At 36.5% G+C, this 14,179-nt stretch overlaps 1 protein-coding gene across 4 annotated transcripts in view; it reads right to left on the reverse strand.

The window, feature by feature from the left end:
- The window catches only part of LOC114365405 (Ca(2+)/calmodulin-responsive adenylate cyclase), an 87,938-nt gene that overhangs the window by 21,306 nt on the left and 52,453 nt on the right, over positions 1-14,179 (reverse strand). For all 4 annotated transcript variants that reach the window (XM_028321975.1, XM_028321974.1, XM_028321973.1 and 1 more), the window contains exons 7-8: positions 965-1,123; positions 427-571 (exon numbers count right to left, since the gene is read on the reverse strand). In XM_028321975.1, coding sequence (XP_028177776.1) covers positions 427-571; positions 965-1,123 — 304 coding nt within the window. The remainder of the gene's footprint in view (positions 1-426; positions 572-964; positions 1,124-14,179) is intronic.

The raw sequence follows: 14,179 nt of genomic DNA on the forward strand, positions 1-14,179 counted from the left end.
AACAAAATACATTAGACGCCTACGGGCACGGTAGCCTCGTCAACTCGAGTGCCTGTCAAATAAAATCTTCATCGACGTGGGTCGTGGTCGAGCTTACTGCTTTCTCAACAGCTATATTCCTGATTTAAATCTGGAACGTAACTTAGATATTTAAAGTAATTACAGTGAATAAAATTCCCATTACTGCAACTGAAACGTTTTCCAGGCAAATTGGGTCAGCTAAAGTGGCTTAACCACTTCAATGGCTATCTTCGTTTTAGGGTCTGCGTCATCTTTATTTTGGAAAGAGAAAGCTGTTGAGAATATCTACTTTGTGCATTAAGCTTGATACGTTAGATATTGTCAGATTAATACTACTTCGGAGTAGAGGGGGGGTTTACAAGGTTTCACACGACTGCTACAGAGGGGCGTGGTGTTGCGACTAACTTTTCTGCGGCGGGGCGGGGGGATGATGAAGTAGGTCTGCACTGAGTGGTCGCGCAGGTACGCGTTGCGGTTGGAGCCGTGGCCTGGCTCCACCTCGTATGCTCCTCCGAGACACTCCAGGGTCGCTTGCGTTATGTGCACTCGACTGAAATCCACACGTTATAAAAGGTTAAGAAAAGTCTTTCTGCCCAGGGAATTTCCACCTGATTGTAATTATAAAATGTTGCATCATTAGATGACCATGCCATGTCATATTATAAATCTTAACAAGTACTTTTTTCTATTTAATTTTCTGTTCAATGAGCCGTCGAAAAGTGAATTTTTAGCAGTTTAATTGGCTAAGTGAATTTCTTTGAATAAATTATTCCAATGACATGTCCCCATCGATATAGGCACATTTTAAAAACAAAATCACACATTCAGTTTATTTGAATATAGTCTTACAGATAAAAAACTAATTTACTATCACGGATTTAATCAAAGCATCATCGATGCCTTTACGTAGACAAAAAATAAAAATTTATTCAAAACAGCGTACCCTGGTTCCCCACCCGCTTCCATGTTGTTGGCGAGCGTGACGTCATTGGACCACACGTCGTACTGCCACTTGCGGAGCCCTAACACGCCGCAAAGCACGCGCCCCGTATGGATGCCCACGCGCATGTTCAGTTGCACGTCAGTTGCTTCTACCACGGAACTGGAAAAAAGGTTTTATTTTTAATATTTCGGCTGAAAAATACTGGCCACATGGAAGATTATCACAACACCTTTGGTTAAGAAAAAGTTGCTATTAAGCCCATTTTATGATAATACTTTTTTTTTTTGGAACGATACAGGCCGCATAACAAAATTTTCGGAACTGCAAAAAAGTATCTATTATAGAAAAATACTAGCATTCATAAGACTATGAAGAAAACTTATTTTAATCATTTTTTTTATTTTTCATGTCAATCAACAGCAATTAAATAGTGAGCCAGACCTAAATACATACATAGTTCGAATTAAAGCTATCCCCCGGCCACAGATAATATGTATAATACTAGCCCGGCGAACTAGTACGATTTGCCCTAATCCAAAAGCTCAAGGGATATTTAATCAGTCATGATTTGTAGATCTTCTCCATTCGCACGCGGTTGGCAACCTGTTTTTCCTTTAATTAAGATGGATTGGGAGATCCCGCTCAATCCCTAAATCCTGACATTGATACGGAGGCGTTTAGGTAGGCGATCGCAGTACCTTAACGCCTCCGTATAAACATTTACTAACTAGACTGCTAGAACACAGCGGGCCTCAATAAAACAGCCAAAGGAAACGTAAATAAAACTTCGCTAAATATAAAATATGGAGGCAATAGGAGAACAGCTTGCAATTGATAAGTAGTTGCACGTTCGCTGCGGCTCGATTCCTTCCAGGCGGGTCGTTCCGCCGGCTGGCAGCGACTGGATGTCTAGGGATGCCTATTTTTTGCGAAAATATCTTTTTATCGACATTATTTAGGTTGCGTAACCGGTTATACAAGATCTTCCATCTTTTCTAAGCACGTTTAGAGTTAGCATCTAGATTATACCGCCTTTCACTACCTACGTATATTTCTTGTAACTGACATTTATCTCTTTCTCTATCTATGAGTTTTCAGTAGAAAAATTATGTTCACATTAAAATACTTAAAGCAATATAAATTCAAAACCCCCAATAACTATTCCAGTTTTCAGTTGTTCACACATCTGTACTTTAGTTTTTCTTTTCTTTCTTTTTTTTCGAAAATAATGAATGTAGCTTTTAAACAATAATTTAGGTGTATTTCAAGGAAAACTCGGTCATAAAGATAGTATGATTATGTATTAGCAAAGCATGAATTATGTATAATCTTTCGAAAATTGCCTTATCATCCTTACCTATCCTTACTACCAATTTCTGCCAACTGCAACTGATATCCCCAGCTGTAGAGGCGATATACGGATGTACATAAATACGTAATACGAAGCTGCATTGTACAGTCACGGAATGAAAAGGTTCGTCAGTTTCCAAATTGATTCCTTCAACGAATCGCGAGCACATATATTACCTTTTGAAACTATGTTACAGAATAATCTCGAGTTAGAGAAAATAATCTTTAACTGTTCGTCAGTAAAGTTCAAAATTATTCAGATCAAAGTTGTTTGACCATTTATCTTGTCAAGAAGATTAAATATGATTGATATACTAAAACCTTCTTGTTGGTTCAACCTGCCATTATTATTTCTATTAAATAAAAAAAACTATTGTCAATTGGTGATGTCATCATTGCATTGCACTGATGGAATAGAAAAATAAACAAGCAAAACCTTATTCGTTTGCAAACGTCATATTTATTTAAATGTTAGCAGCACTGTTTTTTGCACTGTTATGTTGGCAGGTTTGACTCTTACACAGTACCTAATGCAAACGAAAACCGACACTAAGGTGACGAACCTTTTCATTCTGCGACTGTACGTTGCATTTTGCACATACACGTGAAATAATTTTCAATTTCAGCGTTCGCTTTATGGGAACAATTGTATTTGCTAATGGATTTTGTTTCATTTGAAGACCAATTTGCATATCGTTAATGTACTGGAATAATTTAATTCATTTAATTCGAGGACACAAATTGTGATGATTGGTTTCTCGTTAGTAGTTCATTAAATATTTCTAAATATGAATAAATAATAACTACAACTCTAAATGGCATGGAAAAGTTTTGTTTACGCTATCATCAGCTATTAGCAACAACATTCTTCACATTAGTGCTGGAAACATAACATACGAATATTTCAGGAAATGAGCAAAAGATTTATGAAAACACCATTACGAAAGGCAACGCGAAGAAACTGAAAATGCAATATAAATCAAGTTAACCGTAAGAAAACACAGATCTCGAAGTGCTCAGTTATTTGGAACATAGATCTTTACATTCAAACATTTTAACCATGACTCGACCGCCCAACTGAAAAAATATACAAAAGTAACTATTCCACGCCAGAAAATAAGGTATCTACTATCAGTGCATTTTACCTGGTTTGTTTACGGTACTATTCTGGTTTTTGTCAGTGCTTACGTCCTCGACCCAATGTTTCTTTCGTTAGAACTATTTAAACTAAAACAGATTTACGAGTACCTACAATAGGTAAGCACTGAAAAATCAGTTTTTACAAGGTACTTAACCACTGAAAATTACCGATTAAATCGGCAAGGTCCTACATAAAGTGTCCGTTAGAACTAATGACCGCAGTTTCAGATTACCGTTAAAATATCAAATTCTATCGGTATTATATTGTATACTATTTGATGTTGAAAGCTGTTTCAATATTTTGTAAATTACCGTAATACGTTACACGTCGTACTTTGGATGATATTTCTGTTATCGATTTAACAAGTGGGTGTTTGAACCATGATCTATCTTAATAACATAACAAGTAATGAATGAGTCAGAAACTAACACATTTTGCCTACAAATTATTTGATAGGACGATGTCAAAGATAATGAAGGCAACACGAAAAAGGTTGTGCGTGTTAGAAACAATGTTTAATATCAAGGCTTTATCTAACTATGTTTTTATCAAATCCAGCGCCTGTTACAGCTACAAACCAGAGTAAAAGTCAGAGTAACGACCACGACTCACGCTTAGACATTGTAACTAGCGTCGCACTATGGAGCGAAATTGAGATTTATGGACATAGCGATTTTTTTCACAATTTCTATTTGAAAAAAATACCTATCGATAGGTTACGTTATTCTGATGAATAAATGCTTCACAAGTTTTTCTCTAAAACCAATAGTTTGACTGGAAAAAAATATTTTCCATTTTCGTTGTATGGAATGAAACATAAAGTGGTCGATTTCGACTAAGCCTTGACAGATCTTGCTTTGAAACTACTTAAGCCTTGTTCTATGGCTTGTTGACTGTAATCCTACGCTATCAGCGCGCATCCAAAGTTGCCCGTTCACAAGTTATGAGGTTCTGAAAAATTTAAAAAAAGTAAGTAAAAGTGACTTTTTTTTGGAATAAAAAAAAAGTCACTTTTACTTACTTTTTTTTAATTTTTCAGAACCTCATAACTTGTGAACGGGCAACTTTGGATGCGCGCTGATAGCGTAGGATTACAGTCAACAAGCCATAGAACAAGGCTTAAGTAGTTTCAAAGCAAGATCTGTCAAGGCTTAGTCGAAATCGACCACTTTATGTTTCATTCCATACAACGAAAATGGAAAATATTTTTTTCCAGTCAAACTATTGGTTTTAGAGAAAAACTTGTGAAGCATTTATTCATCAGAATAACGTAACCTATCGATAGGTATTTTTTTCAAATAGAAATTGTGAAAAAAATCGCTATGTCCATAAATCTCAATTTCGCTCCATAGTGCGTCGGCACAAAAAAAACTGAAAGAAAATTTCACCAAAAACGGATATAAACTTATCAGTAACATTTAATGACCTAGAGAAAAACTGGAACGGAAATTGTGTTACAAATCTGAATTAGCTCTTTTTTCATAAAAGTCAAGTAAAGTAAGTTAATCCTAGAGCTGACATTTCTATTGTTAAAACCAGTTTATGGAGCAACACTACCACACCCAAGAGCTTTAAATTATGGGTTTTTTGCCAACCGATTATTGAGTTGAAATTTCGTACATCATTTCTGTTTTGACATTAATCTATTTCCACACAAATCTTGATATGATTGGGCAAACAGTTTTTTTCCGACGAACGTTCAATATTTATCGAATCAAGGATTCAATTTAGCACAGTATTTACGTAAAGTCAAATTTGCCGACTGGCGTTATTTCCGGACTAAGAAATAGTAGAAGCAATAAAACGCCATTGAAGAACCCAACAACTTGTAAACTCCTAAAAGTAGAAATTTTCCAATTAACCGTGGCTGGCAGGTGGGTTAATGACGTCACACGGAGCAAGACCTAGATACAGACAATAGCCGAGCGAGAGCCTGTTTATCCGTTAATGAGCGTGGGAGACCTTATTTGTTTAAATTGGTAATTAAAAGCAAACAAATAATTAAAAAGTAAGTATGAACTGTTAAGATAAATATTAAGCGGCTTAATTTGCAATTGGGCTGAGGAATAGTCAAAGTAAATTACTTACACAAAGGACCGTATTCTAGAAGAAATAAAATATTGAAATTAGGCCAATCACGACTCGAGTTTGCATTGAATTTTAAATATTACGAGTAAGTAGGTTTACATTATTTTTAGATTTCTGTATTTTGCAGAAAAATTCCTCAATGATCAAGATTTTTTTTTAAATCTTATTATTATTTACAAATCTACACCATAATAGATAGAAAATACCTCTCTTCAGCTTTCTGGGCGCCTTCAACCCAAAAATAACCATACTCCTTGTACATTTGTTGCGCTCCTGCCGTGCGTAATTAATATTGCGTTTTATGATCTCCTTTGTAGTAGCGTAGCGAGGTTTATTATCGGTAGTACAACAGCTTTATCGGTGACAAATTAGCTCGGCTTTACAGCTTTTTTACAGCCGTACGCTGAAATGGATGGCGCGTTGAAAAGTCATGTTTCGTACAAGGTATCAAAGAAAGTGACAGTAAATCAAAAACTTTTTATGGACCTACTTGTGGGTTGTGGTTTGATTGAAACAAGTTTTTTATGCTATGTCAAAATAAGCTTCCCTGTGGGTCTAGACAAAGTGCAAATTATAATCGCAAAGCAGTCGAAAAGTGGTCGAAAAGCCCCTTTTTTGTATGGAGTTTTGATGGATTCGATTTTCGATTCGATCAAAAAGTGCGTTTTGTCTAGGGGGGCTGCATGATTACTTTAACAGGGTAGCAACAAAAATTCTCATGTCAAAGTGTGGGATTCATTGCCAAAGTAATTAAAATGTGACTTTTGTTTAACAACAAATTTTCACCCTGGCAATGTCAATATCATACAACAGTAAGCACAGACAACACACAAAGGGCAGACAGCTTATTTCGTTGTTACACAAAGGTTAACCAAAACGAGGCTTTCATTTTATATTGGCTAGAAATAAATTGGTGTAACTGTCAGAATTTAAACGAAAAATTATGCAATTTAGGTTAAGTTGGAGTAATAAAGCTCCGTTGGCGCGGGAGCCATCTTTTTTCATTACCGGATGACACTCGTCGACAACTTAAATTATATGCAAGATATTTATCTTGTGGCTTTGCTTTTCGCTAAAAAGAAATGTAGCATTTTCATCTTTCTAGAATAAAATCTGCTTAACCAGGAAACTTTGTGGTCATAAATTACATTTTGCAAAAATAATATTTATTCTACATTCTTCTGTTGTAATTATAATACAACATTATTGATCATGACTTACAAATTAATGCGATATCATATAGGTACTTCAATATAATAAGACTTTTACGATATTAGCTACATGCTGTCCATGAAGGGTAAGCATCATTGCATTTTATTGTATTCACACTGACCCAAATACCATTATTGAATACTCAATACGCTCCTTAGACACAAATACCTTGTTATTCAAGTAGGTCTGACGTTTTTATTGATCTTATTTGATAATGAAACCTTGTAGACTCTTCAGACCAAACAATGTTTGTATTTTCTATTTACCATTCGATATTAGCAAAATACTTGCGTAAAAGTTAAATTATTTGAGTCTAGAATTTACTTCAAATATTTTGAATGATGTGGTTTTGTGTCTAATTAAACAAACAAAGGTTTTGAATACGAGTAGGTAGTTTTCAATCAATTTATGTAAATGAATAAGGGATCTCTAGTGAAGTCGATTGAGAACATTCAATTAGGTACATAACCAAAGCCTAATAAATAGAGTTTATTTTGTTCATCGTGATTATTTGTCTTTGGGGGCGTCCATAAATTACGTGAGGCTTTTAGGGGGGGGAGGGGGTCAACAAAAACCTCACCAAATCTCACGTGGGGGAGAGGGGGGGTCTCGGGAAATATCACGTATTTTTTTCCACAAGAAATAGAGAAATAGTTTGCCAGAAAACTGGGGTAAATCTTAAGAAAAAAAATTGGCCAAGTGCGTGTCGTGCCACGCGCAGTGTAGGGTTCCTTAGTTGTCCGTCGTTATCACAATATATTTCAGAAGTAAGCAATTACTTCATCTAAAGTCACTTTTAATATTTTCTTCTAAGGAATTTTTATTAGATATGAAATTTTATAATACATGAGTAAAACGACTGTTACTCTTGAACTAACTAATCTATCTTAACCGCTATAGTTTTCCTTGAAAGTTCATAAAAAGCACTATAATCTTGAATTTTTCCAGATGTATCAAGCCAATAGTTTTAAAGTTTTTAGCGGGGGGGAACGCCCTAATCGGACAAAAATTGGCACTTTAAACTTTAACATTTTGCAAACGGATCCCTAAATCGAAAAATGGTCTTAGAAACCCCTAAGCCATTTTAAAAGACCTACCCACACGATGGGGTAGAAGACGAAAAAAAATACCATCCCCACTTTACATGTAGGGGAGCTACCCTAAAAAAATTTTTTTTTTCAAAATTTTATTCTACCGTTTTGTCGTCGTGATTAATATACATACCTCTACAAAATTACAGCTCCCTAGTGCCAATAGTTTCCAAGCAAAACCTCGGACAGACAGACAGCCAGACATATCGAAACTATATTAAGGGTTCCTTGTCAGGACTAAAAAATGATATTTGTATGATGATAATGTCATTTTATTCTATACAGTCTAAACAAATACAACTAAAAATGCTTCCGTCTGCATGTGTGAATACTAAAATGCAGAATAAATGACGAAATTAAGAAAATTATAAAACAAGTTCTTTTTTTATCAAAATCGATTTTGCTAGATTATTAGTGATTTTGTAGAAAGGAACAATTAGACTAGGTACTTCTGTAAAAAAACAATGTGACCCTAGTACTAACCGCTGTCACTACACGTGAATTTCTGGATCTATTCGTAATCAGTGGGCTTAGTGCGACTTTACACAATCGTCATCCGCTAGCGACTGCGTAAAAAATGACATACATTAAATGTATGATGATTGTACAGCGTCCCTAGCAGATACTTTCAAGAACTAAAATCTTATTAAACTTTATAGATCTTTTTGATGCACTCGTTATCAACAACGTTAAAGCACACAAAAAAATGATTCTCAGTTATATTACTCCAAAACTATTAAATTTCGGATTTTTTTTAATATCACGTGAGATTTGGGGGTGGGGGAGGGGGTCAGGCAAAATCTCACCAAATCTCACCAAGGGGGGCGGGGGGGTTGAAAAATGGCCAAAATTGTCTCACGTAATTTATGGACGCCCCCTTTCCGCAAAGAAATACAGGCTTTTTCTACATAATTTTAAATTTTAATAGAGAGTGTGAAAAAAGATTATTTAGTGTAATATATGTCTTTGTTTATTGGTATTGTTTATAGCCGTTGTATCCGCAAAATAAAGTTACTATTCAAGGCATTTTACACCAAAGTGACAACGTACAAGATAAACTCGTGGTCGTGACAAAATCTATGAAACTGTTGTAAAAAGAGTCGTTTAATTTTACTTTATTCCCAACTTTGCCGTAAACTCCTATTCTATGTGCCCATAAATTATATCTGTGTCACCGTAAAGCTGTATCTGACACAACTACAATCCAATCATAGTCAACCTCCAAGTTTGCTAGGGGAGACTGAGGTGAGTTGTAACGGAAGAGAGTTGTGACTTTGACGATTTTTCGGAACTTATTAACTTAACGAGGTCGTAACAGGGGCGTTTTTAGTTCAAGTCTCGAACTACCAAAAGCGCGCTGTTGCGTTATTGTTGAGTGTTGAGCTGATAGTTAATATGTTTCCAAAAATCGACAATGTCACAACTCTCTTCTGTTACAACTCACCTCGGTCTCCCCACTGATTATCTCTTGGATTTACCACTAATAAAGACATAAGACCTACGTCTTACTTAACTTGCTCCGTTATATAGGCAATAGTGCCAGCGAAATTGAATTATAATCCGAGCGAGTTGCGTAGGCAGATGGGAAGTTAATCCGAGGGCGCCTAACACAATTACGATATGTTAATTTGCTATTGTTGTGCTCCCGACACATTGGAAACGTGGATCTTCACCGCAACGTTGTCGGCTGTTATTTAATTGCGAACCTATTGGCTGCAACGTCACTAATGACTGGGTATAATTAGGTGCGGTTTAGTTTCTATTTTATCAACCATAAGTAATACAATGTAGGAAGTAATAGAAATACCGTAGCACGATGAACCGACGGCTGATAACGAAGAAAGCTCCTTTTATACGATCAACACTCATGATCGTCAGTCAACTGCCATCAAGAAATTCCAACAAAACGGTCACTGTTACGCATAATAAGGTGGTCTGAAAATTATTTTATGTATAGTAACTTCAAGAATAAGAAGCTCCTAAACTAGATCCTGGATGAACAGGTGACTTCTAAAACATATACGTAGAGCAGCGTATTATGTCAGAAGTATTTCAGGCATCTAAAAACTTTATAACACCGTGCCTCCGGTGTCAAGTCTGACGCTAAGACGCTTTCCGTGCTCCCAGGAGAGCTTCTATTGTTGTGCAGAGCTTTTAAAATGTTCAAACATTATGGCAAACAAAATGAATTTAAAAAGGTGAAAAATGTTGGGTCATTAGCAACAAAAGTTTGATCATATACAGAACCCCTAACCAGACCTACACATAATATAATCAGTACCTATAAATCGATATCAAATGACAACTTACCGAGCAAACATCTAGTTACATTATTTGTCTGTCCCGTCAACCCTTCCCATTCCTGTCACTATCGGGGCCGCCCTGGGGGCTACTCCGCAAACAAGAGTTCGTATTTTCGGCTCTTTTATATCCCTATCGCTCTATACTAGTTCCAGCCACGTGCCAGTGCGATAGACAGAGTCGAAAATACGTAAATCGCGTTACGGAGTAGGTTACAGACAGAATACAAATCACGGGTCACCGCCCGCCCGGAAGGAGGCAGCTGACGTAGCGTTTGATAGAACGCCTTTGCTCACTTATCGTAAAACAAACGCAAAATAATCACACTAATGCTGTATTCATAGGCTTTAGGTTACACGCTTTGTTAACATAACCTTAACATATTGGCGGGTAGGCAATATCAGCCTATTCAACGTAGCCAGGTTCGGATTTACATATTTGAAAGCGTTTTATTTTTTTAGCGTTATGAAAATCGACGAATTTGCAGAATTCAAAATTGTCTTACCTTTTCTAGAAATCCAAACATAGTCTCGTTTTTGGGCTTTTACTGAAAGGTAGGGTTTTACTGTAATACCAAAAGAAAACATCAGCCGGTTTCATTCAAACATTCATGAAAAAAGTTTAAAAGCTGGTTATATTTAACAACTAGACACAATGTTCTAGAAAAATAACAAAGCCCGAAGTCGCTGAATTGCTTGTAAGTCACAACTTTAGTCAAAGTTCAGGCTAAACGACTGCGAACTTTTGAGAAGTAGACACTTTTGTTGTAGGCTTCAAATAAGAGTTTTGTGCAAAAGTTTAAAATTGGACTGGAATTTACTGAAAACCGTCTCGAATTGCTCGGCAAACCAAATAGACAATAAAGTAACTTTTGAAAACAAAAAGGTTTTAATCATCTAGTTTTATTTAGTTCCGCGAACTTAATAAGATCAGAAAAGGTTTCGGAGTTCTGAAAGTCAGAGCATCATTTGTGAAGAGCTTTCCCCCTGGGGATATCTTGTCTGAAACGAGTGGATTATTATTATACTATTAAAATCCCTCGATTTAGGTATTTATTGATCGACAGACTTTAAACATTTATGAACTAGCTTTTTCCGCCGTCTTCGCTTCGCCGGATTTGAGTTTGTCCCAGAGTCTATCACATGCGGGTGCTCCAAATAAACCAAAATCTTTATTTCGTACCAAATATAAATGCATTTCATATCGTTGATAGATAGATAGCCTGGGATTGAAGTTGAAGTTGGATTGGATTATTTATAATTATGCGAATCTAATTACCTATGTATGGTGGACGTAAATTAAAACAAGTGGCTACCTACGAGTACACCTACTGCTTAATGACAAATGTAAGAAGGTTGAGTGAAACGCGCTGTAACCGCCCGTCCGGCGTTTTATCGCGATATGTTAAAGTGGACTTGGCAATCTTGACCGACGTTTATAAATTATGCCGAATACACGGAACTTGCGGAATTCCGAGAAGAGTCACTGTCGGACGTAAATAAACATTGATATTTAGACGGACATTGTAAATTAATTGCAGTCACTGTAATCGGGCAGATAACGACCTAGCCAGCACTCCAGATATGAATGGTTTGCGTAGTCGATAGTGATAATAACAATTTATTAAATGCTTAGCGCTTGGGACACAGCTTCTGGGTTAATATGAACGAAGATAAAAAGCGAACACAGCACCTGGGTTAATATGAGCAGCAAGATTAGTTTACATTACTGTTGTTTCGCTCATTCACTACAACCATATAGTCCTGCCGTCTTGCGCTACCTGCATTCATCACCAGATCATCGCTGCATCGGTCTACCGTATGGAAAGGCCTACCTACCTACATACACTACTTTTTTTGGTCCGTGGTCGCTAATCTACTAAAGAATTGCTCTGCCCCGACGGACATCAATAGGCACTTTTAATTATGTCATAGGTATTTTAAATTATCTTGATTGTTTGACTCATTAGATCTAACTTCATTCCATCAGTATTTAGGATCGTGACCCATCTTGAACATCATACTCTTAACAAACTACGACATTTTAATGTCTCTGAAATTCAACGGTCGTGTCTAATGAACTCGTAAATTAATGTACGCGTCAAAACAAAACAAGACAAAGTAACTTCAGACTATTTTAGAACTTTTTGGACGCCTATTAATTGAACTCATCAATCTAACTTACAGCTCTTGTATGTCACAACACGAAAATTTCTAAAGCGGAAACATATTATTATTTTTACATAAATAAAACGTTTATTAGTACATAGATAAACTTTTAAAATAAGAGGTTACACCTCTATTTATCATAAGTACCTACCATAGATAAATTCAAGGGTGAAATGATCATCTTTTGGTATTATTTAGTGAGGCCTTGAAGATACGAATGAATAGGCGTCGTCTGGGTAAGCTTGCTCCATGATAGATCACATACGCTTAACGCTTCACTGAGGCGTATTAAAGATTTAAAGAAATCCCTTTAATAAAAATAAAATTATATTCAAGATTTCCTTTTCTATTATACCTAAGATCTTATTTTTTGGTTTTTATCGTCTAGCTAGCCAAGTAGAATTAAGGCATACACAATCTGAAGGTATGAGGCATATACTTGGTATAAACTCGTTCTGGACTATATGAACTTGACTCATTTGGCATATGACGCTACATGAGTCGAAGATCGAACCTATCACGAAGAAGAAACTAAGAAAGCTTTCATGTCATCGCATAATGCATAACAGCACATCAAGCTTAACACGCTATTTGCAACAAACATGGATATTTATGTACTATTGACTGTAACACACCGCAGACAGGGGGCTTAGTGTGAGTTTACATCAATCGTATTCGATATCGACTGTATAAAAAAATTACATTAAGGCTGAGTACTTTGACTTTGACAAACGTCAAAAATCTGTCAAACTCCATACAAAAAGCACCGGCATAGTTACCGTTAAAGTTAGGTGGTGCAACTCAGCCTAAATGTATGACGGATTGTACAGCGCCTCTAGTGGATGCTTTCAAGAACTAAAATCTTCATAGATTTTTTGACGCACTCGATATCGAATACGTTTGATGTATACTCACACTACGCCCCCAAGTGCCCGAACACAACATTAGCCAAACATGATATGCACACAGTGCACCAGGGAGCGTGCCATTTTATGGCCGATTGTATTGACAAGCGGCCGCGAGTCTCTGTCAACATATCCCGTGTTTGAACATGCACCTATATTGGCTGCCAATAGTGTACTACAGTGTACACTGGTGGCTGCCTACAGCGCCTACTGCCACCAGCGGATAGGGCTGTTAGCTGGCATTTGCATATAAATTGCGTTTAATGTCCACTAGTTACTGTTTGGCCTGAAAATAATTGGTCTGACAGACAGTTTCAATGTATTCGTGGCCCATAATTGGCTAAGCGTACTGGTATCGCACTAACATTGAATTTATCCATCGGATTTTACTCAGCATTAAACTGATTTTTTTTTAAATTCTTGTATTATCAAACCTGAAAAAGCGTTATATGAATTTATACATAAATCTTCCTATTCCTACCCAAATGTTTTTTTGGTCACGCACGTTTTTTCGTAATTTAAACACCGGCCATTGAGCAAAGCGGGTCAAATGTCTAGAACCCAGGATTTATTACGCAGACAACCCTGAAAGTTGAACTAGTGGTGCTAGAGATTGCCTCCGAAAGCAGCCATCGGTCGTTTTTCCGCAATATTGGGCCCTTGTATAGACGCGAGCACACTAATATTGTGCCAAGTTCGTATTTGCGAACTGTCGCGACACTATTTATGGCACTCAGTAAACGCAGTTATGGTACTCTTTATTAAAATGACAAATGAACATACTTCCAACAATGAGTTACAGTCATGTATGTACTAACATCTTCATTGTTAAAGTCGTAAATCAATTTCTGGGAACATAATTTGGGTCAAGATCGAGTAATCTTATGGAACGTACGAGTATCTATTCTTAAATAAACCTCGCGGAATGACGCACTGTGTTGACAGCTGAGTCGTTTTGA

Source organism: Ostrinia furnacalis, unplaced genomic scaffold (genome assembly GCF_004193835.3).
Source record: "Ostrinia furnacalis isolate ACB-3 unplaced genomic scaffold, ASM419383v2 OfSCF7587, whole genome shotgun sequence".
Lineage (NCBI taxonomy): Eukaryota > Metazoa > Arthropoda > Insecta > Lepidoptera > Crambidae > Ostrinia > Ostrinia furnacalis.